General features: G+C 48.1%; 1 protein-coding gene across 1 annotated transcript in view; it reads right to left on the bottom strand.

Annotated features, from left to right (window-relative positions):
* The window catches only part of CCNY (cyclin Y), a 1,206,874-nt gene that overhangs the window by 602,713 nt on the left and 576,190 nt on the right, over positions 1–27,971 (bottom strand). Inside the window, exon 5 of the mRNA XM_069648029.1 lies at positions 7,697–7,732. Within this exon, the coding sequence (XP_069504130.1) occupies positions 7,697–7,732 (36 nt within the window). The remainder of the gene's footprint in view (positions 1–7,696; positions 7,733–27,971) is intronic.

The following is a 27,971-nucleotide window of genomic DNA, read 5'->3' on the forward strand; positions in this document are numbered from 1 at the left end:
AGAGGGAGGTGCCCCACTACAGGGAAGAGGGACCACCCCATGCCACCTGATTTGAAGAGCCCTGCTGAGGAGAAATAGGGGACAAGGGGACCCTTACCCCAGCTTACACAGGACGTACAACCCCGTAAGGAGCCTAGAGAGGGCCACAGGGGGACGGCCCTGACTTGGTTGGGGGGCTCCAGCCTGGACGGTGCTGGACAGATGGAAGGTGACATAGACTGGTCCAAGGGCAGCCCAAGTCCCCAGGGAAGAGGGGAGACCCGGAGGGAGCCGGCAGCTCCACATTCCAGAGAATGAGCAGTGTGGGCCCACAGGATGTGGCCACCAACGTGCGCCGCCAGCTCATGAGCTGGAGAGACTCGCTGCAGAGGTTCCGTTTTGAGGGAAAAGAATGCGCCAGAGCAGCCCTGCCCCCAGCATGGAGGGCGACACGGCAGCCACAAAGTCCGATGCCGTGGCCCTCATGGAAGAGATCAAAGGCATCAGATCAGCCCTGGACAAAATTTACTAGAGAATTCCCTCAGTGGAAGACAGGATCCAAGAGTTGGAAGGCAACCAGGCCTCAGTGGACACTTTGGAGCTCCAGGCGGGAGTAAGACTGGCGGACCTGGAGAGGAGAGAAGCAGAGACCACGCTTAAACTGGACGACATAGAAAATGGGGAAGGTCGTAATAACCTATGCTTTTTTGGCTTTCCAGAAAAGGAGGGGGAAACAGAAAGTGACATCAGAAGAGCCATCCGGGAGGTGGTCGTACGCTTTTCGGAGATGATGCCATGGATGAACCCACCATTGACCAGGCGCATCGAGTGGGAGTGGCGCTAGGGGGCCCCGGTAGGTGTTGACCCGCTTTCATTATTATGAATAAAGTACAAGGACTCTCGAGAAAGCTAGGAAGGCGGGCCCAATTACCTGCAGGGAAGCCCAGGTCACTATCTCCCAGGACCTCTCCGCTCTCATCCTCACGAGGAGAAAAATGTGCGCCCCGGTCACCAAGTGGCTGTCCGACAAAAGGGTGCGCTATTGAGGATGGCCCATCTCACAGAATTTTGAACAGGACCGCCAACACTACCATCTAGCGATGGATGGCGACGTCAGTCAAGTGTCGGATGAACTCATGGGAGACTCACGGCTCCAGGCATCAGGCTCGGGAGAGACCTCTAGGATAGCTGTGTCAACCCGCAGGTGTCAGGAACCGAGGCAAGATAGAGGGGGCCTGCAAATACAAGAAGCTTAATACATCACCAAGAGGACCCTCAGGCCCTTGACTGGGTTACTTGAAGGAGGGGGGCAGGAGTGTCACAGTGGAGAGTATGGGACGAGGGAGAGGTGATTTTGAGGTTTGTTGCGCGAGGGGCTCAAGATGATTGAGGAGTTTTTGTAATGCATCCTGCCGTCTCGGCGGCTTCCTAGTGATCCCATCCTGGAATGTTGTAGTGAAGGTGGCGGGATTGGATGCCAAGGGAAGGGGAGGGAGGAGAGCGTAGCGAGGATGGGTTGGCATTGGCCATTGCAGGGAGGGAGGGGGAGAATGGTTGTGGGTTTAGGGGTTTGGGGAACAGCCTCTTTGAGGGCACAATGTGTTCAGCGAACTTGTTTGGCTCGTCTCAGAAGGATGGTGTCAAGGGGAGGTATGTGCAGTGGGTCATGGACTCGAGGGTTGACTTAGTGATTGGCTCCCCTAATGCGAGAGGGCTAAACTCGCCTGGGAAGAGATCGAAGACGCACTGGCAAACGGGTAGGAAACCGTGTCTGGGGCCGGGATGGGGAGGGTAAGTGGTCATGGACTCTAGCGATGAGAAAAAGGGAGGGGTGGCTATTGTACTCTTGGCCCGGCTGGGGCTGGTGGTGGACGCGACACAGAGGGACCCAGGGGTGGGGGTGCCTCCTGTTTATTAAGGGCTCCCTCGATGGCAGAAGGATCACAGTGTGTTCACTTTATGCCCCCAATGTGGGTCAGGTGGCATTTTGGGAATGTGTTAAAAATGAACTGAGGGTCTTCGTGGAGGGCCGCTTGGTGGTGGGAGGAGACTTCAACATGGAACTGGTCTCGGTCGGAGACCGCAAGAGGATGGGCGAGGAGACCTCCAGAAGGTTTAAGTCAATTAATCAGGAATTGGGCCTTACGGATGCCCTTTTGGAGGGAGAGGGGGTTGACAGACCCTTCACCTTCTTGTCGGTCCACAATTCTTCTCTAGGATTGACCTGATCTTGGTGAATACAGAGGTTAAGGCCCAAGTCAGAGACTCCTGTGTCATTCCAGTGCCTTGGTCGAATCATGACATGGTCAAAGTAGTGGTGGGGAACAACCTGTATCAGAGGCCGCCGCAGGGTGGTGTGGTCATGACTTCTCATTGAAGGATGGGGATATCTCCCAGATGCTATTAAGAGAAATCATGGACTACTTTGCCTTCAACGAGAATGGGGAAGCCGGGGTGCAGACTCTTTGGGAAGGTTTTAAAGGCCACGCTGAGGGGTGTCCTCATCAGGAAAGGATCCCAGAAAAGAAAAGAAAGCAGGGCACAGGAGGAGGAGCTAAAGGGGAAGATCCGGGAACTGCAGCCAGGGGGTGCTTGGGACCCTTACCTTACGCCGGACAGGGATGCCAAACTGCGGCTTCATAAGGTGAAACTTAAGGCCTTTCTAGTGCTGGCACGCAGTAACGGCTACTATTCTTAAAACAGAAATACCATGAGCGAGGGGAAAAGGCCGGTATAATTTTGGCTTGCAGGCTAAGGGAGGAAAGGAAAAAAAAAAGAGATAGGGGTCATTAAGGGAGAGGGGGACAGGGACGTGAATGATCCGATGGGCATAGGAAAAGAATTTACTAAATTCTATGAAAACCTCTATTTGTCTGAATCCTCTGGTATGGACGAGAATTTCTGGGTGCCCAGTCCCTACACTGGGTATTGGGGAGGAAGGGACTCTGAACAGCTGGGGGCACCCATCTCTGGGGATGAAGTGAGGGATCGCGCCTCGGAGCAATGGTTTCTCGGTCCTGTTCTAAAAAAGGTTCACATCCACGCTGGCCCGATACTTGGCCAGAGTGTTCAACAAGATATTGTTGGGGGGGTCCCTTGCCAAGCTCGATGCTGGAGGCCACGATAGTTACAATACATAAAGAGGGCAGGGACCCGAAGAGATGTGCCTCCTTCAGCCAGATCTTGCTGCTTAATAATGATGTGAAAATCCTGGCCAAAATCCTGGGATACAGACTGGAAGGCCTGCTCCCTCTCCCTGTCCACAGGGACCAGGTCGGCTTCATACACGGGTTCACAGAGGTTCACAGGGTGGAGTGGCCTTTCATGAAGAAGGTGCTAGGGAGGATGGGCCTGGGTCAGGGCTTTTTGGAGGTGGGTAGATGCTCTCTACATGCAGCCCAGAGCACGAGCACAGGTTAATAACGTCCTGTCTGACTCCTTCCATCGCGTGGCACAAGAAAGGGGTGCCTCCTGTCGCTGCTGCTGTACACCCTCACAATGGAGCTGCTTGTGAACACTATCAGGGCAAATCATCAGAGGATCAAGGGCATCAGAAGTGGAGAGGTGGAGTTTAAACTATCCCTCTTCACGGATGACATCCTGGGATATCTCACAGAGGTGGGCTCTTCTCTCCCTAAACTATTAACAAATCGAAAGCTATGGGCGCCTCTCCGGCCTGAAAATAAATGTGGACAAATCCAGCATTATGCCTTCCTGCCCTTGCATGGGGATGAGGGTAGAACAAGAGTGCGGCTAAGTATTTAGGGGTGATTCCTCAGAGAAACCTCACAGGGCTGGCCAGGGCTAACTTGGACCCAATCCTGTCAAAGATCAAAGACAAACTCAGGTGGTGGATGCCCCTCACCCTGTCCTGGTACGGACATTTGATGTCAGTAAAAATGAACATCCTCCCCCGCTTGTTGTATCTATTTTCTGCCGTTCCAACAAGATCACCTGCGTCCTTCTGTGAATTGAAGGGGGCTCTCTCAAAATGTGTATGGCAGAACGAGAGGCAGAGATTGAAGTAGGCCACCCTCACACTCACACTCCCACGTGACCCAGGGAGGTTTTGGTTTCCCAGGCCCCTACTTATACTATAAGGCCGCACAGTTAAGGGTTTTGTTGGAACACTCGAAGGAGGACCAAATAACGTACTGGACCTACCTGGAAGACTTAGTTGTACAAATGGGTTAATAGCAGGGTCTCGTCCTGGCCCTCACCCATGAATTAGGTCTGGGGTCCCCCCTTTCGATCTGGCGAGGCAAGGGATGAAGTGTGCTCAACTATTGTCAGATGAAGGTCTTCAGAGGGTGGGCCAACTGGTTGAGAAGGGCCACTTTAGGAGCTTTAAGGAGGTGCAGGAGGGCCTGGGGCAGGACCACAATCTTTGAATACTTGAGGTTAAAAGGGATATTCACAGATCCTAAGTGGCTCCCCCAGGCGTCCCGGAATCTCACCCCATTTGAAAAATGGTTGGGCGGTGCATCCTCCCACAGGGGTTCCATGTCCAGCCTATATACATTTATGTTCTCTACCCCAGAGGTTGGGAGACACATTCAAAAAGTATTGGGTGGAAATCTGGGGAGGGGCTGTGGCGAGTGGGTCACAGATGAGGTCTAAGCTAAGATATTCCAGACCACATTCCACGACAACCTCTTCACCTCCACAACAGAACACAATTACAAAATGCTACAAAGGTGGCACAGGGACCCATTGAAGATCTCACAAATGTTCCCAGGGGCCTTTCCCCTGTGTCCCAGGCACTGGGGGTGGGGGGGGTTCCCTCTCCCACATGTGGTGGCATTGTCCAAAGACCTGCATCTTCTGGCAGGAACTACTTAGCTGGATTAAGGAATGCTCGGAGGAGCAGCTGAGCATGAACCCTCTCTATATGTTGTTGGGGATCCCGACGATTAAGGATCGGGAAGAATACAGGCTACCTAGGGCTTGCGAGGCTATGTTGTGGGCTGGGAGACTGACTATAGCGCAAAAGTGGAAGGCAGGGGGAAGTCCCCACGAGGAGGGAGTGGGAACAGAAATTGTGTAATTGGTGATGGAGAAATTGAATGCCATTGTTAACAATTAATTGGGGTCTTACTTGGAGGAATGGGGCCTCCTGACGGCTAGGATGGAGGGTGTCAGGGTCTAGCCAATGAGGTGAAAGAAGGCCATATTATATCTTCACACTCGGAGTAGAGAGGGGGCCAATCCAAATCGAACTTTATGCAGGATCAGATGTCCGGCTGTGCCTTCTATTGATTTATGTTGCACCATCCCAGAGACTGTGTAGTTTATTATTATTTCATGCTGGCCGAACACGTTAAGGGAATTGTGGGGAGGGGAGATGGGAGGAAGGGAAGAGGAACATTTAGCCATGTGGCTTGTAAAGGTTTCTGGGTTGACATTGTTTGTTTAAATGCCAATAAAAACGAAAGTTTAAAAAGAAAAAATAACCTTCACACGGTATACTTGATGCCAGCTCGGCATGCTCTGTTTGACATATCTAAAAGTGATGAGTGCCCAAGATGTTGGATGCCAGCCGCTGACACTCTTCACATGTTATGGTCCTGTCCCCAGCTGGAAGAGTTATGATGGGTGTTGACGGGTGCTCTTACTGAGGTATTGAACCACAATGTACCATGCAATTTGTTATGTAGCATGTTTGGGTGGCTGCCATGGGTTCCGGCCTCGAGTGGGAAATTGTTGACTACAAGCATGATAGTGGCTAGGAAATGCATATTGATGGGGTGGACTAGCCAGCTTCCCCCGAATACTCGTACATGGCTCGATGGTCTGACCAGGGCAAGCAAACTTGATAAAGACTACGGACTGTTGGGTGGTGCTGGGACGAGACCCAGAGATATATGGGCCCCACTGAGGTCTTAATTACTGGCAGTGTCCGGATCCGGCTGCTGAGTTATCACCCGCAGAGTAGTACTGCTCAAAGGATAATTTTTGTCATCTCATTTCTATTCTTGTATTAGTTTGCAACCTTGTGTACTGTACTGGCATGTAAAATATAATTTGCACTGTCCCATCCATGTATCTGTTAGTAACAACCAGTGCATGGGTGACATGAATCCAAGTTTAATGAACAAAGTAAAAAGAAAAAAGGTTTCATCCACTTGAATGTTAATGTCAACAACGCTGTGCCAGCCAGGAAACAACGGCTCATTCTGTGTTTCTCTGCCCTCCATAACACCATGTCAGGCATTGTTCAAGCCCTTGCCGAATGACGTTGGGGTGAGGCCTTAATTTAGGCAAAGAGCACTGCCTGCTCTCCATTTGCTTTTGCAGTAGCAAGTAAATAAAGCAAGCTTGGAATTTGAGGCTTCACATAAGAGCAGAATGGTTTAAAAACCTCTAAACCTTGGATATAACTGCATGGTAGAATCTGGAGTATAGTTTATGCCTTTCTCATATATCAGGGGTTCGAATTAGCAGCAAGCCAATGAGCTTTCTTGGAAAGCAGGCTAACTCCACTGTAAAGGGATGCTCCATCACGCCCCCTAAACCCTGCCACCCCTCGCTTCACGGGACCCTCCGACCTTCTGCCCCGTCCAGTAATATTGAACAAAACAGAGAATCCTCCACTTATCTGCTGCTTCTTCTAAACCGCTATCCATGCGGCTGCTGTCAACCAGAGGCCGCCAGGAACATAGAAAACGGCCGTATGCATGAGCTGGAATGTCCCATGCGCCCGGCAGCCACCTTGGTTGCAGTATTGTGGAGAAAAGGCGTGTGCGCCCCGCGTCAAAGTTTTATTACATACAAAAAAGTAACCATTACCTCCCAGGTGTGCTGGCAGTATAACAGCAGTGTACAGCCCACTAGGACAGCCATCAAAAACTCATGAATTGACTGGTAAAGCTTTTCCTAACCGTCAACAGTTTGTTTGGGCTTTTGTGTAGGCATAAGAATGGCACTTGCCAGGCAATGCCTTAATGGTATTAATGGTATATACATTTTAGCAGGTGCGAGTACAAGGGCATCTAATAGCAGTGCCTAGTAAATTCCCAGTACTTATACACAAGCCAAAACTGTTGGGTTTACCAATGCCTATTTTTAATAGGACTTCAGTGAAGGACACACATAGTGGTCATAAATAGAGTGGCTGAAGCTAGACCAGTAGCGGGTTTAACAACTGCAATTAACTCTCAGAAGACTGCTTTGAAAAAACGCTGGCAGGCCCTTAGAGTGCACAGTTTGATGGTAAGGCTTGATTTAAGTGAGCTCAAAGAGTTCCCACAAAGAGTTGTGGGCGTGGAGCAGCATGAACTGGGTGGGAATGGCCATTGGGATTAGCAATACCCAAAACACCTACAAGCTGTGTGCCTTAGCGCCACCTTCTAGCCCAAACTGATAATGAGACGCACAGGTTTTACATTTAGACAACAAAATAGTTTGTGCGTTTTATATAAAGCTAAGAAATTATTTTTGTGTGGATTTATTTTTTTTATGAGCTCTAAAGGTCGGACACTGTTGTGCAAATATGCATACGTTTGAGGAAAAAAAAATACAAATAAGCCTCGTTTCATCCTGTCAATATTAGACATTTCAGCTTATTGCTACTTTCCTCCCCAGTGCTTCAAACGAAATATTTCATAACGCTTTTTAAATGCAGACATCTGTCCAAATCAGAAAAAAACATCGACAAACAATTCAATCGTATTTCTCCAGCATTTTTACTGTAAATAACTAACCCCTCTCAACATACCTGTTTTTGATGTGGTAATATATTGCAAGAGCTACACTGTAAAGCAAAAAAAACAGCATTTAATGGGTAATCTAAGGTTTTATGAAACATAACGGTATTATATATATAACATGAAAAACATGGACACGAGCATAATAAACATTGCAATTGCATAGTAATGCATTTAATGATTTAACAACGTTGACAGCAGAAATACTCAGCGTGGGCGATCTCAGTGACAAACTAGCACATTACAAATCCGGCACAACATATCATGAATGCGAGTTTATTGTCAGTCACAATTGTCTTTATAAGCAAGAGAGAATATGAAAGGTCAAAGCAAACTAAGCAACAGAAATTCTCACACTCACCTGTAAACCATCCATTGCAATGTCCACGGGTTGACCAATGCTTTCACACAGTTATAAACATGTTTTTCTCCTCAATATTTTTATAACGATGTGGAAATGACCATCACCGCCCACGAACGTGGGCATGAATACTATTAGCACCCAGGACCTGTGTGCAGGATGCTGTTAAAGTTAAGTTTGGGAAAAGGGAGAGCGTGGAGCACGCTCCCTTTCAGGAAGTACCACGCACACGCCCCCTGTCATGAGCGTTCTCCAATCTGAAATGGCCACCACAAAAGGTCTTGGGAGCGAGTGCCTTGTAACAGTTTATTGTGGCCATGCCGAGAAGGGAGACAGCTGAGGACTGAGAAAAAAGGGCTGTAAATGCGGGAGGAGGAGCAGGCAGGTGTGACGTGGAAGTTCAGAGGATGAAGAGAGATTCAGAGGTATGTGGCGAAATGGCGCCTGTGGTGCCAGCCACTCCCTCTGAACTCAAGCTATCACGTGCCTTCATGCACATGGCATTGGGAGGAGCAGACTGTCTCGCTCCCTCGCACTCAGTGGTATTATTAAATAGAACTATCTGCAACTTGTTCCCACTAAATGCTCTCCCTCTAGACCCCTCCGTTCCTCTGGTACCAACTCTCTGTGTTAAGCTTTTCGATAAACAGAGGGCCTGACGCCGATCCCTTTCTTAAGCTGGCTCCCTTTTATGGAACAGCCTCCCCCTTCCTCTTGTCTTGAGCTGGACCGCCTCAAATCAAAAATACCGGAAGCTCCTCAAGACTTTCCTTTTCACCTCATCCTTCCCTTCTTCCCTCCTCTGCTAATCTCACAGTGGCTGTGACTGGTGACCAGGGCTCTTGGGTATCCTTAGGGGTCCTCGCCTCACACACCCAATCGCCTCAGCCTCTGCCTACTGTCGGAAGGGATGGTATCAAACTGTAAAACGGACACAAGTGATCACAGTTCAAGGGTGTTTATTGAACTTCAATTGGGTTTGAAAAACGCCCATCTAAATCTAAAGATGGGAGGAAGCTACAACCATCAAAGAACAATAACGCAGTACTAGTCGAGTCTGTAAAAATAAAAGGGCCTATACTAATAAACCTATTGCCAATCCTTACTTCTAAATACAAATAGTGTGGGAAACAATGTTCTGCAAAAGAAAAGTGTTCAAGAAATGATATGTCTGGATATTCAAGCCGTTGGTTTCCCTTCCCCACGTTTTCAGCATGGAACAAGGCAGCACACTCAAGCTTAGCATACTCTCTGGCTTCTCTAGCACGAGCAAGCAGTGCAAAACCTTAACATCAGGGCCTTCTGTGCCAGGGTCTTTTTGCCATTCAAAGTCTCTTATTTCAGAGGGCCTGATGCAACACGACAAACATTAAAGTTCCTTTCTTCTTAGAATTTCACATGTACAATTTCTCGAGTGATTTAATGTTCACCCCGGGTCCCTCTCTGCCTGGCTCAGACCAAATTTATCTACTTTTCCGAACTTTCTCTACTTCAAAAAAATGGAAGACTTTTGACTGTGTGTGGGATTTTTCTTGACCCGTCGCAGGATCACTTCGATTGACAATTACTCGTTCTCTTCTTGATATAACCTTTTCCTCACTTTCGCTTTTGCCACTTCTCCGCTTGATAGCTTAGAGAGACCTTTGATTGAGCAACCACGCGGTGCCGACCACTCTGTCTAAGGCAGTGTATCTTGCTTTTAAAGTTCAATCACTCAATAGCAGTTCACTGTACTTGCGTCTCTTATCACACGCGTTTTAACAATGTTTGTTCCAGCACTCGCCATGCAATGTTGCTGCTTGCAACCTTGGCTTCAACACGACCGTTCTTGTATCAGTCTCCAAAACTCACTGGCTGTGTTGATTTCACCCACGCTGCTTCGTTCTTGGAGCCAAGGACGGTACCACAGTGGCTGGTGCTTTTCCCAGCCTTGATTATTGACGCTGGAGGGCCCCTGATATCTCTGACACACAATGCAGGATTCTTCAGCCTGGTTTCCTGGTCTTATGCCTTCTATTCTCAAGGTTTCTGGAAAGTAACAGTTCTTTGACAAAAAGGTCAAGGGAACTTCCCCCTCCTTAAGATCCCCTTTTGTTTTACAGTCTTTCTTCTCTCAGTCAGGTGACGTCTCGGAACTTCTGTTTTCTCATGTGCTTTGCCTTGCTCAGAGTGTGCTTTTGTGCTCCACCTTTCATTCATGTGGGGAAGCTTAATGGAAGTCAAGTGTGTCTGATGGTCAGTAATTGCCTGACCTCGCCTGACTATTGTATTGGGACACGTCAGGTACACTGCTCAGGTGTTAGTCTTTTTTTCTTTAATAGCAGGCTGTCCGTGTGAAAGTGTTATTGTTGTAAAAGATAAGGTAGGGGGGAGAGTTCCTAAATGTCCAACCTGGTAGGATGGGGTAAAGGTGTTACAGGGAAGGGGATACTGTGTCTCACCAGCCGGTGTCCCACTCAACCCCTCACCCAAGTGATCCTCCTGTACTGGTCGAACCGTAGGAACTGGATCCAAAAGTGGTGGCCGTGTCCTGGCAACCTGAATGACAGGTCTCCGAGGACTAGTGGGTGAGGCAACTTCTGGTTTTTCAAACTACAAACAGCACTTGCCTTGGTACCCACTGGCCTACACCACTTTAGGCCTGCACTTACTATGCAGGGCACTTGCATCCACAAGCACGGACATCAGCACTTAGCCCGACTCCCTCTTTCCCTCTTCGCGCTTGCACATACTGAATACTCACAAGGCCTAGTAGGTTCGTCTTTATCCTCCAGTGTATAAATTGTTTTCAATCCCATGTTCTCTCCATGTTGCCCTGCGGGCGCTGTGAAACACAATTTACTTGCTGTATAAGTGCTTACAAAGGCACAATAAAATAAAAACGTAATTATTTCATATCAGTCGGGGTGGGACAGACGACTTCAATGTACATCAAAACAAAAGAGGTGAGGAATGTTTAGAATTAATCTTAACCTCTGGCATTGCTCTGGGCAACCCTCCAAAAGGGGCAGTCGAGACCGAACTGCTAGGTCACATCCATTCTGCACGAGACCACAAGCATCCCCAGACATGTGTCAGTCTCACTGGTCTCATGCAGAAGGGATGTGACCTAGCAGTTTGGGCTCGACTGCCCCTTTTAGGGTGGGACCAATTCTAATTTACATATGGTCTTTACCCTTTTGTAATGGTTTGGCAGGTGAAGAACAATGGTCTGGAGGTTAGCCCAGAGTAATGTCAGAGGTTAAGATTAATTGTAAACCTTCCAGCCATCACTTCTTTTGTTTTGCTGTAGACTTCAATTTACATACCTCTCAACTCAAAAGCTTTAGGAAGGTGTCACCCGCCTTGGAATGAATGAATTCACCTGCAAAGCCGCCTAACCTGTCCATTCTTTCCAATGGGCTCTCATCCGTGCAAATCCATTTTTTCCATTTCTTCCCGCTCTGGGGAATTAAAAGGTTATGAGGTATGCATTAACCAGGTGTTAATGTACAACTTGCAGCAAGGGTGTTGGAGACCCACTACAGTAGCACTTATAGCAGAGCAAACTCACAAAGCAGCAGTACTGGATAGGCATTTCACAAATGGGGAGAAGAGCACAGTCCAAGAAGGGTGTGAGAGGGAGAGAGAGGGAATGAGCAAAAGGAGAGAGAGGATCAAGGAATGGGAGAGGCTGATAGAAATATTGAAAGAGAGCAATATTTTAGATTTCCTTTAGTACATAACCAACCTCAATTGCTAACTATTTATTCTTAAGGTAATGCTACTCTAGCATAACTATAAAAAAACATTATATTACACAATACTGGCAACCCAAACCTTTCTTTATACTGAACCATCAAATCGGCTTAGTAAGCTGGATATCCTGCACACAAGCAGCTTGTTCAGCTTCTCCTTGCACACAGTTTCAAAATGGTCTCCGGTGCTCTTCTGGTTTAAACCATACCCTTCAGCCTCCTTCTGGCTACCAGGAAGTGCGAGAACCCAGTCAATCCCAAACCTCAAATCGTTTAGGCTCACAGCTGCAGACCATCAGCCGTAGTTCCATTCAGGGGGAGTGGGCATTTTGCTATACAAGCCAGGCAGCTGAGTTCAGTGTGGTTATGGACAGCAGCAAACCAAAAAGGTTGGATAGGAAAGACTACTGGAGCAGAGAGGTGCTGCAGAGACTTTGGAGACTGGAGGGAGCTAGAGAGGGGAGTTGGAGAAGTGACAGCAGGAAAGTGGAGGAGGTGAACTCTACAGAAGACAAGAAACTGGGGAGAGGAAAGAGGGAAAAAAGGAGGACGTAAAACTAGAATTAGAGTGCAAGTCGGAAGTAGTAGCAGAGGAAACGAGGGAGAAAGTAAAACCAGGAGTGGAGTAGAAGGCGGTTGTAGAAACAGAGGAAAGAAGGGAGGAAGTAAAACCAGGAGTGCATTTGAAGGAAAACGTAACATTAAAAGGCTGGGGAAGGACGTAATCTAAAAAATGATGACAAGGCACGCACTCTGGTTCCCAGTCAAGTTTTCCTGCTGTAGCAACAAATTATCTTCTCCTCCAAACGTTTTCTTGACTCCATCAATCATTACGGATGCTGTGTTTCATTTCCTTTTCAGGCGTGTCTAGTTGCATTTCCTTTGAAGGTGTTTCAGGTTAAGGAAGGACGTAAGACCATGAGTGGTGTGGAAAGTGGTAACAATCGGCCAAGGTGGCAGTAAGAAGAGGGTGAAAAATACGAACGAGGAGGGTGTAGACGAGAGTGATAAGACTGAGGACGATGTGTCTTTAGATGAGGAGAGTGAAGATGACTGTCCAGGGGTTGATGAGTACTGGAAGAGAAAGAAGAAACAATAGAGTAAAGAGATTGGGATTTTATTGAGATATTGAAAATCAGAGATGAGCCTGAAGCAGACTGGTCAGCTAGAGCTTGGAGGTTGCAGAGGGCCAGGTGAGGGCCTAGGCAGCTCTAAGAGGTGGAGGAAGGTTCTAGCAGGGTCAGGGAACCTAGTGGCAGTTCAGGAGGAAGGAAGAACAGAGTCAGGAAGAAAGGTTAGTATGGATTGGCCCTTTTGCCTCTCTCCTGGTTGACCCCAATGCCATCTACAAGAGAACCCAGAGGGTACTGCAGGATATCAAGGATTTACTTGGTCTTGGGGTACGGGATCACGAAATGTATGCACCTACGCTCAAAGGAGGAGAATTAAAGCTTGGTACATCGTGGAGCATGTTTTAATATGGAGGACTGAGGGAACTTCTGAGACTTTGGAACAGTGACGGCTCAGCCCGAGAATAAGAAAAACTGAATCAGACACATTTGTGAAAGAAAGCCATCCTATATTTTGTTATTTCCCTAGGGAAGAGTCTGTTAAAGTTGGCCCACCCCTGTACACAGTATCTTATAACATTTTTTTAACTTTGAGCAGATGGTCTTGGCGTACTTCTCTGCCCCAAATGCTCAATCTTTGACACCCGCACATATTGTGGGAAAAGTCCTAAAAATGCATTGAAAATGCTCCTGTTCACTGTTGGTGACTTGCATCTATTGGATTTTTTCATGAGACACCCTACAAAACCAACTGCAAAAACTGTGGCCTTTTTCCTAATTTTTCACAGAAAAGGCACTTTAAAATGCCCAATTTTAGCCTATTTTTTTAAAACAATATATCGGGAGAGGACCCCCCCCCCGAACTCCAATTGGTTGGTTAAGACTCCCCCCTCCATGCTTGGGCCATATATTCCACATATTCGTAGAAAACATGTATGCCTCTCTAATTACCAAAAAACCTCTGGGTTTTGTATGACTTGAAGTCTTAGATGTTCAAATAAGAAGATACCAGGATGCCACCATGTGGTGGTGTTTCACCCTTTCAAGATAGCACACACCTCTCCTTGGCACCATCTTGACTTGGAAGGAGATTTTCCATGCTACTTATGAAAGGTACAATAGCTTCAAAGTTAAAAAAAAATACTTTTACAATAGTAGACTGTAATACACGTGTCTAGCAGCACAATACCAAAAAATCACTACACAAAAACCCAAGATGTCCCCATAAAGGGACTGCCTCCATGTTTTACAACCACCTCAAAATCCCAGTATATAAAATAGTAGTTGATTCCAAAGTGATTCATAACTGCAGATTCAGTCAGATACACAATACTAGACAAGAAAGCATTTTTCTTCACCACCAAACACAAAAGGTAAGCAACTTCCTGAATCAGTTAGGGCTATAATTACATTCATGTAATAATATTTCTCTTGCTCTTTGTCCTAAATTCAATGGCTTACAGACTTATCTTAATTGGGGCCTGATTTGGATATAAGGTCTGAATTGTGATACTGATCATTGAGACTGTCAAACATTGGATTTAAACCTGTAGGGATTTGTATTAGAATGTTTTACATAATTTACGTATGGTTTACTATAAAGAAAATGTGCATTTGTTATTAGAATTCCATATTCGACCAGTAGCCGAATACACTGCACATACCAGGAAGCCAGGCACCACACAGCACTATTTCAATAATCAGACAATGTCTAATCAACTGTGGTGAGATGGATAGCTGTTAAATGAAATCTTATTAGATTAAAGAGAAAATCATTATTGTGTAGTCAGGCATTTCAGCGCTGAGATGTACTAGTCTGTGAAATTCACCGAAAAAGGATATCCCAAAATGACAAAAAATTTACAAGCTAAAGCTGTTATCCATGCTCTTCCTGCTTAAAACATACATAAATAAATTGGCCAGGAAGTATGTTATGGGTTGTTCTTATGACGTAATAAGTATGCCACTACTGGAGGCATACTTTATATGTCTGAACTGTCTCTTTTCCTCTTGACCGACTGATATCTTCAGTGTTATGTTGGTGTCTTCAGACTCATCACAGCTAATGCAGGTATGCTTGTGTTGTCAAATAGCCTACTGTTTTTTAAAGTCAAGGGGGGTGGCTAATATCTGTTCAGTTTATGGCTTGTCCTAGCCCAGGTAGGTGCCTGAGAAATATCGATATGTGAGAACCGGGGAAAGGAGGAGATGGGGAAGCCAGTGTGCTATCATTGCCTTCGGACTCCTTGCAGCCAATGCAGGTATGCCTGACATAGTTGTGGTGTTGAATAACCTAGTCCTTTTTGTTTAGCACTTTAGCTGTGTCTAACATGTCTTGTTCTGCTTATTCAAACACTGCCCAAAATCACACACTTTATCAACTCTCTCTTCATTCTCTTCAAGGTGATGCACACCCCTCTCCCCAAGGGGTAGCCACCTTTTCTGGGACTAGGGGGTGAACCCGCTAGGCTTAACACGCCTTAGGGGATAAGGCATGCAGGATCCCCCTGGGGGTGACCCTCTCCTTAGATGACAGGCCATCCCCTAACTGGGATATGCATTACCCTCCTTGTATCAAGAAGAAAATGCCTTTATTGGCTATATGGGGATTGCAAGAGACAACTGTGTGATCATCCACAGAAAAGTGACTGGCGTGGTTTCTGATCCTTTACTGTTACTATCCTTGTCTGAAGGGCAGGACTAATGGAGTGTCCCATCCCCTTGCAGGGAGAAACATACATGTCCTGTGAGATTGGCACAAAGAGAAGGGAAAGCAGTAGAAACTGGCACAAGCCTGCAGAGTAGCGCAGGAGGGAATGTCACCCATCGAGGTGGAGCCAGCAAGCAGCACCACGCAGCCGGCATGGAGAGCGAAAGAGGGAGCAAGCCAGCAGAGCGCTGCTGCCCGTTACAAAGCCAGGAGCTGGAGAACTTCGGCCCCACCGACAGGAAAGGAGACATGACCACACGGAAAGAGGTGATCAGCCCTGGCTGGAACTGATGCTGAAGTACTGTCACGGTGCAATTGGAAGAACCCACGCAAGCAAACTGACACTGAAAACAGAGGCAAAGCTGGAACAACAGTTCTGAATTGTCTGAGGAGACTGCTTCTCCCCGGTCAACCCCCCCCCCCCCAAGGAACTCCGGTGCAGCAAACAAGACAGTTCATCCAGGGAATCAGGCCAGGCCAGACTCCAAGACAGGATGAGAAAAGAAATTGCCCAAGAGCGGTTGATGAGAATACATGTACCCCTGGGTGGGGTGAGGGACCAGATAGACAAGAGGGGCTGAGAAATCAAATAGCCCCAAAGGGGATATGAGAATCCATATCCCCGGGGACCGGTGAAAGCAGATAACCCGAGAGGGGCTGAGAAACCAAATAGCCCAGGCCCGGCTGAGACACCAAGTAGCCCAAGAGAGGCCAAAGAACCCAATAGCTCAAGCTGGACTGAGAAACCAAGCACCGCAAGAGGTGCTGAAGCATCAGACAGCCCAAGCCAGGCTGAGGAACCTGAAAGCCCAAGACGAGTTAAGAATTCCTGTACCTCAAGAAGGAGTGATAGATGAAATAGCCCAAGTGGGGCTGAGGGTTCAAAGAGACCAAGAGGGGCTGGGAGACCCAAAACCCCAAGAAGGGGGTGTCAAATCTAAGAAGCCAGGGTGGCATGAGAACCAGTTGGCCCAGAATAAGCCACAAAAAAAAACAAACCCACGAGGGTGTGTGAAACCAGAGACCCCGGGAGGGGTAGGACCCAAGAGGGTTCCAAACATGGCCAGGAGAGGCCTGACAATACAGAGGCATTAAAGGACTGTTAAATATGGGATTTGAACTGTGCAGTGGGACAGGAAGCCTGGGGACACCCACCACTCACATATGCACCAGGTGTGAAGCCCTAAGGAGATTTATTGAACATTTTTGGTTTGAACTGTAGGTCTGACAAAAAAAAGCCCATAGACATTGGCTGGTGATTATATTGGAGACGTGCTTAGGGCAAGAAGCCCATGTCTAATCCAGAGACAGCACACAGTGGACGCCAGAAACCAGCCAAGGACATATCATTTGGACAAAAGGCCCCAGGATATCTTTTTGTTCAAATTAGATTATTTTCCTTTTCACTGGTAGGATTAGGAATCAGGCTAGGATAGGTTTTCTAGAAGACAAACAGACTTGCTTTGTACGACATCCTCACATGCACCCTTCTGAACTCTTTTCTTTCTACGATAAGAACCAAAATTAAAAGGAGAGTATGTTGTTTTGCCGTTTTTACAAAACACAAGGAGTTGTTGGTCTTCTGATTCTGAATTACCACATATAGCAATGATATACAGAATTGCAAAGTAAATTATTCTAATTTTTTTTCCTTTTTTTATTCTTGCCTGAGACTTGCAATGGGATAGTGTCTGTTTACAGATCCCTCGTTCTAGAAAATCAAAGGTGAGTACCAAGGGATTGCACCATGTTTACACCTAATGCTTGGTTAGGCATTATTTTCCAATAGCAGAACAACTCTTATACCTCGGGCTGTAAATCACAAAATGGGTCCTGGCGGCAGCAGCATTTCAATGTGGCCCCTGATTCAAAGCACAAAGGGCCCTCGATCCAGATAGATCATCGAACTGGAGGGCCAACCAGCAATTTCAGTAAGGGACAGATGTGACAGATTTGGTGTTCAGGGTTCTCGAGGCATATCGGTTTACTTCTGCACTAGGCCTTCAGGCATTTCGGTGCCTTTCACTCATGCACACTGGGCCTGCTTGTTCTGAGATTGAGAAAGTTAACTCCTGGATAAAATCCAATTTAACTGCCCAACAAGCTTGGTACTCTGTTGCTGGATCTACTGCCTTGTTCTGCTATTCCTGAGAATCCTGCCGCAAGTAAAATGTTAAATTAGCCTTCAGAATCAAAGACACGTGATCACTGCTAGACACCCAGCAGGTTGCTAACCACCTCCCTGGATGACCCAAAGATATAACTCTGTGCCATCGGTATACTGATGGTGTCACCACAGATGCCTCCCACAACCCCCAAATCGATTCCATTTTCTTTGATGGTATATTTCCTATCCTCTAGTAACTGAGTTTGGCCTGTGTACCAGCTGGTCTGCTTTTATACCCTTGTTATCTGTTAGTTGTCTGTTCTTTGCCAGCTTACCCATTTCCTGTGCTCGGTTTTTAGCTCAGTCTGTCAACCAGAATGCATCCTGTGACATCTAAGACTTTTGAGCTTTTGTCTACCTCATCAGGTTTTTTCGGACTTTCATCTTGCTCTCATGATTGTGCGCGATATGTTGACTTCCATCAGCACCTCCATCAATGTTTGTGGATTATCAACCTTAGCATTCCTCACTTTTGTTGCTCTGGATGTTATCAGACCCGAAGCCTTTCCACTGTGTTTGGCCTGTCTACAAACATACACTTTGGTTCTAGAACCCTCACATTTTCAAGTTTATGCCCTACTCTTTTGGCAATTTCTCATGCTTAGTGTGTACATCCGTTATTGGCTGAATACAGGATTTTCCTATCCACAGGTATGTGACAGTGAATATTTACACCCTATCATTCCTGGCATCACCTGCCTTTGAACGTTGTTTGTTCTAGCCCGGAGGTTGCATGGAGGTTCTGTGAGGGCAATCCACATGGATGTTTGGGGATTTCCAGACAGTCAGTGGGGTTTTGAGGAAGGTATAAAATCTTTGGTGATGAGCTTGGGTCCATGGGTCTGGTAGAAACGGCAGTTATGAGTATCTATGCATGACCACCAAAAAATGGGAATAAAATGAATATAGCTCAGTTTCAGGTGCAGGGCCAAATCAAGGCTTGTATGGGTTAATTCAGATAAATTTAGAGGTGGTTGAGTCACTTTGAACAAAAAATAGTTTGAATCCTGGGATTAGGCTTGAATACCTGGACCTGGAAGAAGGTAAACAAAAAGAATACGAGATACAGGACATGAATGAGCCTGGAGGTTATGACGAAAGGTGTTCTGAGATATAAAAGTCCAAGCCGTGTGCTGGCTATTAGTGCTTTCTCCATGTTGGTGACCGGCTACTCTCCAAGGTGGTGTGGCTCGGACACGCCCTTTATTAGAGAGGCTAGTGTGATGAATCGTCAGATTCAGTCACTTCTCCCCAAGGTGGAGCCTTTCCTTTTTGAGGCTAGGAAGGTGAGCCTGCTAGGTGATGGTACCCCGAGGGGTGGCAGTAAGCGGGACCTCACAGGGAGAGAGACCCCCCCCATTGGGACAAGGACACCCATTCCACAGAGGAACTCCCAAAAGCCCTCAACCCTGTATCACCAGTGACATTTAGGCTTCCGAACAATACTAAAGATCAGACCACTGTTGGGGGCGCTAAAGGACACCAAGGAAGATTGCCACCTGAGTGAGAATCTCTGCCCAGGAACAACATATCTGTTCACAGCAGACCAGAGTGGATTCCCAAGAATCTGTAATCCTGAAGTGTAGGGTACTTATGAAGTGATCTGGGTGCCCTGAGCTGGTTGATGAGTCGGCGCGGGGACCCAACAACCTGATAACCCGCAGTGAAGGCCCGGTAGATGAAGGCAGACTGGTGGTGCAAAGAAGCTGATGAGAGAGATGAAGTGTTGCAGCTGGGGTGTGCGGCCAGAGCGGTGAGAGGACTCGGCATGGGCAGTGTGCTGTAGATTACAGCATTGGGTCTGGAGAGCTGCGGAGGTGGCCCAGAGTGAAGGCAGCAAGGCACCACAAAAGGTGGGGTGAGTGAAGCGGGTTGGGATGGTGAGTCAGTGCAGCTCGAACGCTGTGGGTAACCGGCTGGATAATGCTGGATAATGCTGTTTCCGCTACCTACACAGAGCCTGTGGGGGCCCGCCACCGATAGCGGAGCGGTTTGACTGTGAGTCTACCTGAAAGCGGCATTGGCCCGAGGACGCCTGTGAATGGTAGGAAGCACTGTGGCCAGGAGGTGGTGTCTGTGGGCTGCTCTACTGGGTCTGAAGCATATAAATACAGGCCAGAAGTGCAAAAGCTAGCAGGAGCAGTTAACTGCGTTGGGAGCACAGCTGCAGCTAGTCGACAAGTTGTACAGAGTGGGGTGGCAGAATAAAGGAGCTGACTGACTTAATCAAGTGTAGTGAGCCGGGGTAAGGAGTACCTGAAAGATGCTTTGACAAAGGGCTGCATTGCGGGTAATGGCGGTGGTGACACAGCGAGATAGCAAGTGGGCTGTGGGGGCCATCCCAAGCAAGAATCCAGGAGTGAGGTGGTTGGCCTGTGGCCCCTCAGTGGTGGCTTACCATTCCAGGGCAGCAAGCCGGGATCTGGTGCTAAAGAGCAGAGCAAGCTGGACACCTTTTCCTGGGGGCAATGGAGAGGGGCAAAGGAAGGGACCCTCCAGAGGTGACAATGGCGCAAAGCGGACCTGATCTGGAGCGGGCAGAAGCACCGAGTCAAGCAGACTTGAAGTGCCTAATGACTGAAATGCGTGGTACACTGGGCAAGCTCAACCAAAAGATGGACATACTTTCTAGTTGCCTGGAGAGGTCTCAGCATAAGATTGAGCTTCTCTGTGGGCGTGTGTGCGAGGCAGAGACGAGAGTTGGGCTGATTGAAGACGCAGTGCGAATCCTGGAGGACAAAGTAGTGTGGTTGGAGAAGGACATGAGGTAATCCAGATGAAGAACGATTACCTAGAATCCAGGTCTCGCCGCATTAATATCTGAATAGTGGGGCTCCTGAAGTCGGCAGCCAAGGGCCCACTTGAGCTATTCTTAGAAAAGCAGTAGCCCGAGATGCTGGCTCAATAGGAGTTTTCGGACGACTTCTTGATTGAAAGGGTGCATCACACCCCAGGCCCATGTCCAGCGCCTGCTTGCCCACCTCGCACAGTGATATGATATATTTTATTTGTATCACACTCATACACAAGTGATCGCGAACATTCTAAATTACTGTGACAGACTTAATTCTGAAGTCAGCCAGGGAGAAAGGGGATCTGAGATATGACAATGCAGTGGTCTCTATTTCCCCAGACTTTAGCGTGGCAGTATAGGCAGCCAAGCACACATTTAGAGATGTGAAGCATTGACTGTGTGACAAAGAAGTGAAGTATCAAATGCTCTTCCTAGCTAGGCTAAAAATAATTTGGAAAGATAAGACATACTTTTTTACTGTAGCGGAGGCAGCCTCTAAGTTTATCAACTCTATGTGAACTATGGACTGGGGATAATGTAACTGCTAGGAATGGTTAACCTGGAGTACGTGCAAAATAGAGCGTCAGGCCCTGCTGTCTATAAAGTAAGTTTTGATTCTGCCTGAGTTTCCAGGCAGACTCTCACTTAAAGCGGCCCCGCAGAGCTCCAGAAATGCTCATGGCTTGTAAGGGCTACAAGGTGTTGGGGGAGGGGTGGTCAGTTGGGAATTGAACTTGAGGTTGGGGATTGTCCAGTGAGGGAGGGGGGTCTTACGCTGCAGAAGAGGGGAAGCGGGCCCTACTAGCTCCATGTTGATTTGTTGTATGCTGTGGTCTCATGGGGTGGTTAAGGTGTTACAGGACCAAGTAGTTGGGGGCCGCACTAGAATTGTGTGACAGAGGTAATCATGGTGGGTAAAGGACTTGGGGACACAGTGAAGATCAAATTGCTGTCATGGAGTTTTAGGGGCCTGAACAACCGGATTAAGCAGTGGAAAATAATAGCATATTTAAAGAGGCACTGCTGTTCTGTTGCAATGCTGCAGGAAACGCACATAACAAGTTTTGGCGGAACAATGTATTTATGAAATGGTTTTCTTCCTGCACCACATACTGAAGAGATGTGCCTATCATGGTTCAGAGTAGTGTTGGGTTCCAACACCACAAAATGGTACAAGACCCGCAGGGGAGATACGTTATAGTGGCAGGGTGTCTTGCAGGGTACCGAGTTGTGCTGGTCAACATGTACGCTCCCAATATGGATGATCCTGGTTACTTCATAGGAGTAGAACAGAAACTGATGGAGTTTATGGAATACACCATGGTAATGGCTGGGGATATGAACACAGTCACTGACGTTCTCTTAGATATGTCTATGTATAGCGCTAGACCACTGTCTGGTGTTGCCAAGGCATTGTCGGAGCTCTGTGAAATGCATGGGCTGGTGGATATATGGAGAGAAACGTACGGGGCGCTGTCATGCTGGAAATGCATTGGAGGGACAGGGCCTCTGTATCCTTATCCTTTACTTTCTTTTATCGTGTGTTCTGTCGGGGTTTCCATGCAGGAGTTCATGTGGGACTCCGGGCGGTGCAGCTCTCTCTTTTGGTTTGGTGTACAGACCCATGGGATACCCTTATGGCACCCATGGGTGGGGGTACAATCCTGTGCCCTTAGTTTATGTTTTTGGGCACGTGTGTGTGTCCCACAGAGGAGGGTATGGGCTGGTGGCAGCTCCATGCTGAATTTGACAGGTGCTCCAAGTATCCTCCATTTTGGGATACCCAAGCCCTGCCATTGGAATCAGTTGATTCCTGATAGGAAACAAGATGGCCCCTGTGGTCTCTTGCTTTCTATTGCCCGTTACCTTGTTTTCCCAAAGTCCTGCGAAGCCTTGACTCTGTCCCTTCCCGCTGACCGGCTGTTGGGTGGAAGTTCCATATATGGTGTTGTTGTGACGTCCAGGCCAGACTGGCTGGAGCCTTCCCAGTGACTATGTTGTGGGTATACCCTGTGGGTGGGACCTGGGTGAATGGAGTGTGTGACGAATACTCATTCTGTGTTGTGGATGTCTAGTAGCTGGTGTTTGACACAATGATTGAGACAGCCCTGCCCGATACTGGTATGAATGCAGTGTGGAGTGTTGAATGGCTGGGCACTTGTCCCAATACACAGACGTTGTTGTGAGTGTCTGGAGAGAAGTGAATGACCTGAATGCACTATGCAACTGATTGGATGCCTGCCTGCATGAATGCCCTTCTGACCGATTGGTTGCCTGAGTGTGGCCCAGCAGAATGAATGGGAGATCAACTAGTATATCTGGGGGCCTCTCATTGTTAGAATTTGTGTTCAGAAGCTGAAGCGAAACTGGAGTTGAAACTGAAGCTTAACCTTGAAACCCTGCTGGAAGAGAAGTCTTGCTGCTTCTCTATTTCATCAATCTGAAAGATGCTGTGTCTCCAACGACTGACCCAGAGAGGACCTGGTAAGGCGCCCTCTTCCCGAGCTACGAGGGACCATTGTGCACATGCTGATCTTTGCCAAAGCTCCTTGGTAGACAGACCTATGACAAGCTGCCGACCGGAGTTGGGGACTGCCACGGAATCCCAAAGAGAAGCACCCGGACTGTTGTCCGCCACCGTCGATGACCGCGATCACCGACCGGAGCCACCATGCTCCCGTTGCCTAAGAACTTTCGATTCACGGACGCGCTCGTCCGCACCGCGGGCCGCCTTAACCCACTGGAGAAGGCCAGGACGTCGATGCAATGAAAAGCATCCGCCGGTGGGTTTCCCGCCACCCAAAGACCACAGAGACGGCGATGACTCAACGCCCTTGCTGGGCCACAGTTCTGGATAGCAAAGAATTTGAAGAACTATTGACATCGAGTTGCCCCGCACGCCTCTTCCTTACAGGACGTTTACGCTTCCCCGTCGACGAGCAACGCTAGGACGAAGCTGCTACTTCACTGCCGTAGTTCACCGTGTTCATCGCTGACGTTCAACGACCCGTGGCTCCTGCCTTAAAGGGAATGCACTCAAGAAGGGCCGTCCATTTCCCAACGAGGAACTCTACAACACCAGGTATTTCGGGTTGCTGAACTATTGGAAAGATTCATTTGAACAATATATGGACTGGGCTTGTGATATATCTTTATTCTACAGGTTGCCCAGGTGGGGGGGATCTCCACACGGAACTGTGTCTAACGGTAGAGGCCAGCATTCTGCCTACTGTTCTTATCATCTTGCTTTCCTCCTATATCTATTGTTGGTTTCCTTTACAAACTGATTTGTGTGACATTTAACCGTACAGTTGATGCACTTTAATGAGATCTAATAGTAATAGTGGTAGAATTGTATATTTGCCATTGTAGATAACCGAGCACAAAGTGAGTTATCGTGATATTGTACATAACCTTGAACATTAATTATATAAAGACTGTTTTAACTAATACAGTGTGTGGACATTCCTTTGTGGGTGCTTAGGGACTACACTGTACTTAAGAACCAGCCTGCATGACCTGAGAAGCTAGGACTTGATTGCTCGTCCATTGCTACCACAATAGAGAATCTAGGCTGGGGTGAGTTAGACTTTGTGGATAAGTCTAGGGCTGAGCTGATAGCTGCCCTGGTGGACTACCAGACTGATGGTGAAACTCTTGATGATGGGGGGGTGGGGGAGAATGTAACCAATGAGGTCTCCGCCCCTTGGGTTGTCACTGATTCTGATTCTGGAAAGGCCACCATTCCTGCTGCCTCTGTTCCAAACCCCAGCACTGCCAAGGCCTGATGATTGAACTTTTAAAATTGGAGCTACAACAAGAACAGTTAGCCTTTCAATACAAAAAGTTGGAAACAGAAGCTGAGTTGGAGAAAGAGGAGTTGGCACAGTAAGTGATACTCAAAGATAGGGACACTGAGCACCAAAAAATCCAGCTAGAGTGGAGACTTCAGCTAAACCAGTTGAGAGTGGCAGGTCCCCAGCCACCAGGTTTATGAAAGATGTGGTTGATGTGTTTGTGGAGGGTTCATATATCCTTCAATGGATTGAAGCGTTTGAAATGGCTTGTTCAAATCATGATGTTGATAAGAGAGATTGGGCTAAGTGTTTGTTAAGCAGAGTGCCTCAGACTGGATATGACTATATTCTGAAACGGAGTGTGGAAGAAAGGGGTCAGTATGAGTGCATGAAGTCTGCTTCGATTGCCAAGTTTGGCAAGACACCTACCCAATACCCTAAAAGGTTCAGAGATTTTAAGAAAAGAGAAAATGTGTCTTGGGTTGACTGGGTGAGTGCTGGGCACATGAACATGATGGGGTGGATTGATAGTTACAAAGTGAAAACGTTAGTTGAATTGTCCCACCTTTTGTTTTTTTAGCATTTCTCTGAAGCCTGTCCACCAGAGCTGCGTCAGTATGTTGCTGACCAGAACATTTTGGATTCCTTTAAGCTGGCTAAGTTGGCTGACAAGTGGGTATCCCACCGGGTGTCCCCTAGGGACTCCAGTGGGAAGGACAAGGACAAAGAAAAGGGGACCTCTCAGAAAGCTGAGGAGTCCCAGAAGCAATCAAAATCAAATAAACCAAAGCCTTCCTCTCCTAAGACCCACAAATCTAGTGGGGATACGTCATCTGTGGGTGGGAATAAAAGTAGTGGTCCACCTGCTGCAAAGCAGGCTCCCAGTGGTTCCAGTACCGTACCCCACATTCCTGGCACTTGTTGGGAATGTGAGGCTCTGGATCACAAGAGGGGTGACTCCAAGTGTAAAGGTAAGGCACTTGGAGTACAGGCTGTCAGCCTGACCTATCCTTACCCAATGTCTGAGGTGGAGGCCACTGTCCTCCCCTCCTCTACAGGGATCACATTTGGTGCTCCTGTAGAGATTTCCTTAGTGTGCCTTGGGGCCTGGGACCAGTACGCAGAAGTACTGGCGACTATCCCACAGAACACCCGTAGGTTTTTGAGAAGTGTCCTCTTGAATGGCCAGCCTTCTGCTGGCTTGAGAGATACTGGGGCAAGCATGACAGTGGTGGACAGGACCCTGCTCAAGCCAGAGCACTATGTAGGTGCTCCTCTGAGAACCACCAGGTTAGCTGGTAGGCCTCCTAAATTATCGCCTGTAGCCTTGGTCACACTCATGATTGGAGACAAGACAGCAAAGCTTCCTGTCCTGATTCAGAACAATGTCCCTGCTAACAATTTGTTAAGTAATGATCTAGTAGAGTTGGGGTTGATCTCTGAGGGTCTCCCCATGACTGCTGCTGCAGTCACTAGGTCACAGGTGACACAGGGTCTGGCTGTGAGTCAGGTACCCGAGGCCTAAGGCAAGAAGACGGAAGAACAAGAAGGCCACCTCTGTGAAGGGGGAGCCTTCTCTTCCTGGCATACCTACAGCACCCATTGGGATCCATGTTCTGACGGGCTTGGTCCAGTGGAAAACCCAAACTCAACTTCTGAGGGAAAAGAGACAGAAGAATCTCCTGTGGAAGAGGTTCTCAACCCGGAGGACCACCCCGGCCTTCGATGCCTGTTGGCTGAAGGGGGACACCCCAGGCAGACTTCTATAAGGGACAGAGAGAGTGCCACACTCTCTCGAGGGCCTGAGGAAACAGGGAGAAGTGCCTAGGACATTCAGGATCTATTGGGAGGGTGAGCTCCTTGTTAGTGAGCCCACAAAGCCTGAAACTGGTACCTGCAAGAGGTTGTGGTACCCCAGGTTTACAGGCCCTTCCTGCTGCAGTTGGCGCATGAGGTGCCCTTAGCTGGTCATCTTGGTACCAAGAAGACTAAGCAGAGGCTCTCTGCCCATTTCTACTGGCTCGGATGGGAGTAGAAGTGGAGAGCCACTGCAGGACCTGCCCAACTTGTCAGTTGTCGAGCAAGACTCGAGGCAGTGTCATTCTGCCACTGCAGCCATTGCCAGTGGTTGGCACCCCATTTGAGAGGGTGGGCATCAACATTGTCGGTCCCCCTTGACCCTCCCACTTCTGGTGGATAACGGTTCATCCTGATCTTGGTTGATCATGCCACCAGGTACCCTGAGGCTATACCCCTTCGGACTGTTACTGCCAAGGTGGTTGCCAGGGCTCTCCTGGACATTTTTACCCGGGTTGGATTCCCTAAGGAGGTTGTCTCTGACAGAGGATCCAACTTCATGTCTAGTTACATGAAAACCATGTGGAAAGAGTGTGGGGTAACCTACAAGTTCGCCACCTATTACCATCCCCAGACCAATGGTCTGGTTGAGAGATTTAACAAAACTCTCAAGGGCATGCTAGGCGCTTTGGAAGAGCCCCTAAGGAGGAAATGGGATCTCCTCCTGCCATGCCTGCTGTTCGCTTACAGAGTTACCTCAAGAGGGTGTTGTTTTCAGCCCCTTTGAGTTACTCATTGGACATTCAGTGAGGGGGACCCTTGCCTTGATCAGAGAAGGTTTGGAGGCCACCCCTCCAGGTCCCACCAAGCAAGTGGGGGACTATGTGTTAGGCCTCAGACGGAGGATGACACAGATGATGGGTCAGGCAACAGCAAATCTCAAGGCCAACCAGGAATTGAATAAGTACTGGCATGACCTTAAAGCGCCGCAAGTGGATTGGACTCCAGGACAGAAAATCCTTGTGATGGAACCTACCAAGCCTAGAGCTTTGGCAGACAAGTGGACTGGACCCTTCAGGATCATCTCCAAGATGGGCAAAGTCAATTATCTGGTTGACATGAGAGTCCCGGGGTTAGCCCCTCAGGTATTCCATGTTAACAGGCTCAAGCCTTTCCACAGGCGAGCCGAAGTCTCATGTCTCTTGCTAGGTTCAGTGCAAGAAGAGGATGAGAGCGAGCCCCTTCCCGATTTGCTGCATAGCAACCCTCAGGATGGCTCAGTGGAGGGAGTACATCTCTCTCAAGATCTGATGACAGAGCAGCAGAAGGCCTGCAGGGCTTTGCTCCGGCAGTATGCCTCTCTGTTTTCACTGACACCAGACCTTACACCGTGTTGTAGGCACGAAATTGACACTGGTGACAGTGTGCCTGTCAAAAGCAGTTGCTACTGTATGTCAGATACCATTAAGAACCACATCCAGACTGAGGTCGCCAAGATGTTGGATCTGGGTGTTATTGAACCCTCAACCAGTCCCTGGTCCAGTCCCATAGTCCTTGTCCCCAAAGCAAGTTCCCAGGCAGGTACCAAGGATTGGAGGTTCTGTGTGGACTACCGAGGAGTCAATGCTGTCACCAAAACTGACGCGCACCCATTGCCCAGGGCTGATGGGCTTGTGGACACCATAGGTGCTGTCAAATTTGTGAGCACCTTTGAACTTACCTCAGGCTATTGGCAAATAGCTCTGACAGACCATGCCAAGGATAAGACGGCATTCTCAACACCAGAGGGACTCTACTAGTTTAGGGTCATGCCTTTTGGGTTGTAGAATGCCCCTGCCACCTTCCAGAGATTG

This window comes from Ambystoma mexicanum, chromosome 2q (assembly GCF_040938575.1).
Source record: "Ambystoma mexicanum isolate Mex_15411 chromosome 2q, UKY_AmexF1_1, whole genome shotgun sequence".
Lineage (NCBI taxonomy): Eukaryota > Metazoa > Chordata > Amphibia > Caudata > Ambystomatidae > Ambystoma > Ambystoma mexicanum.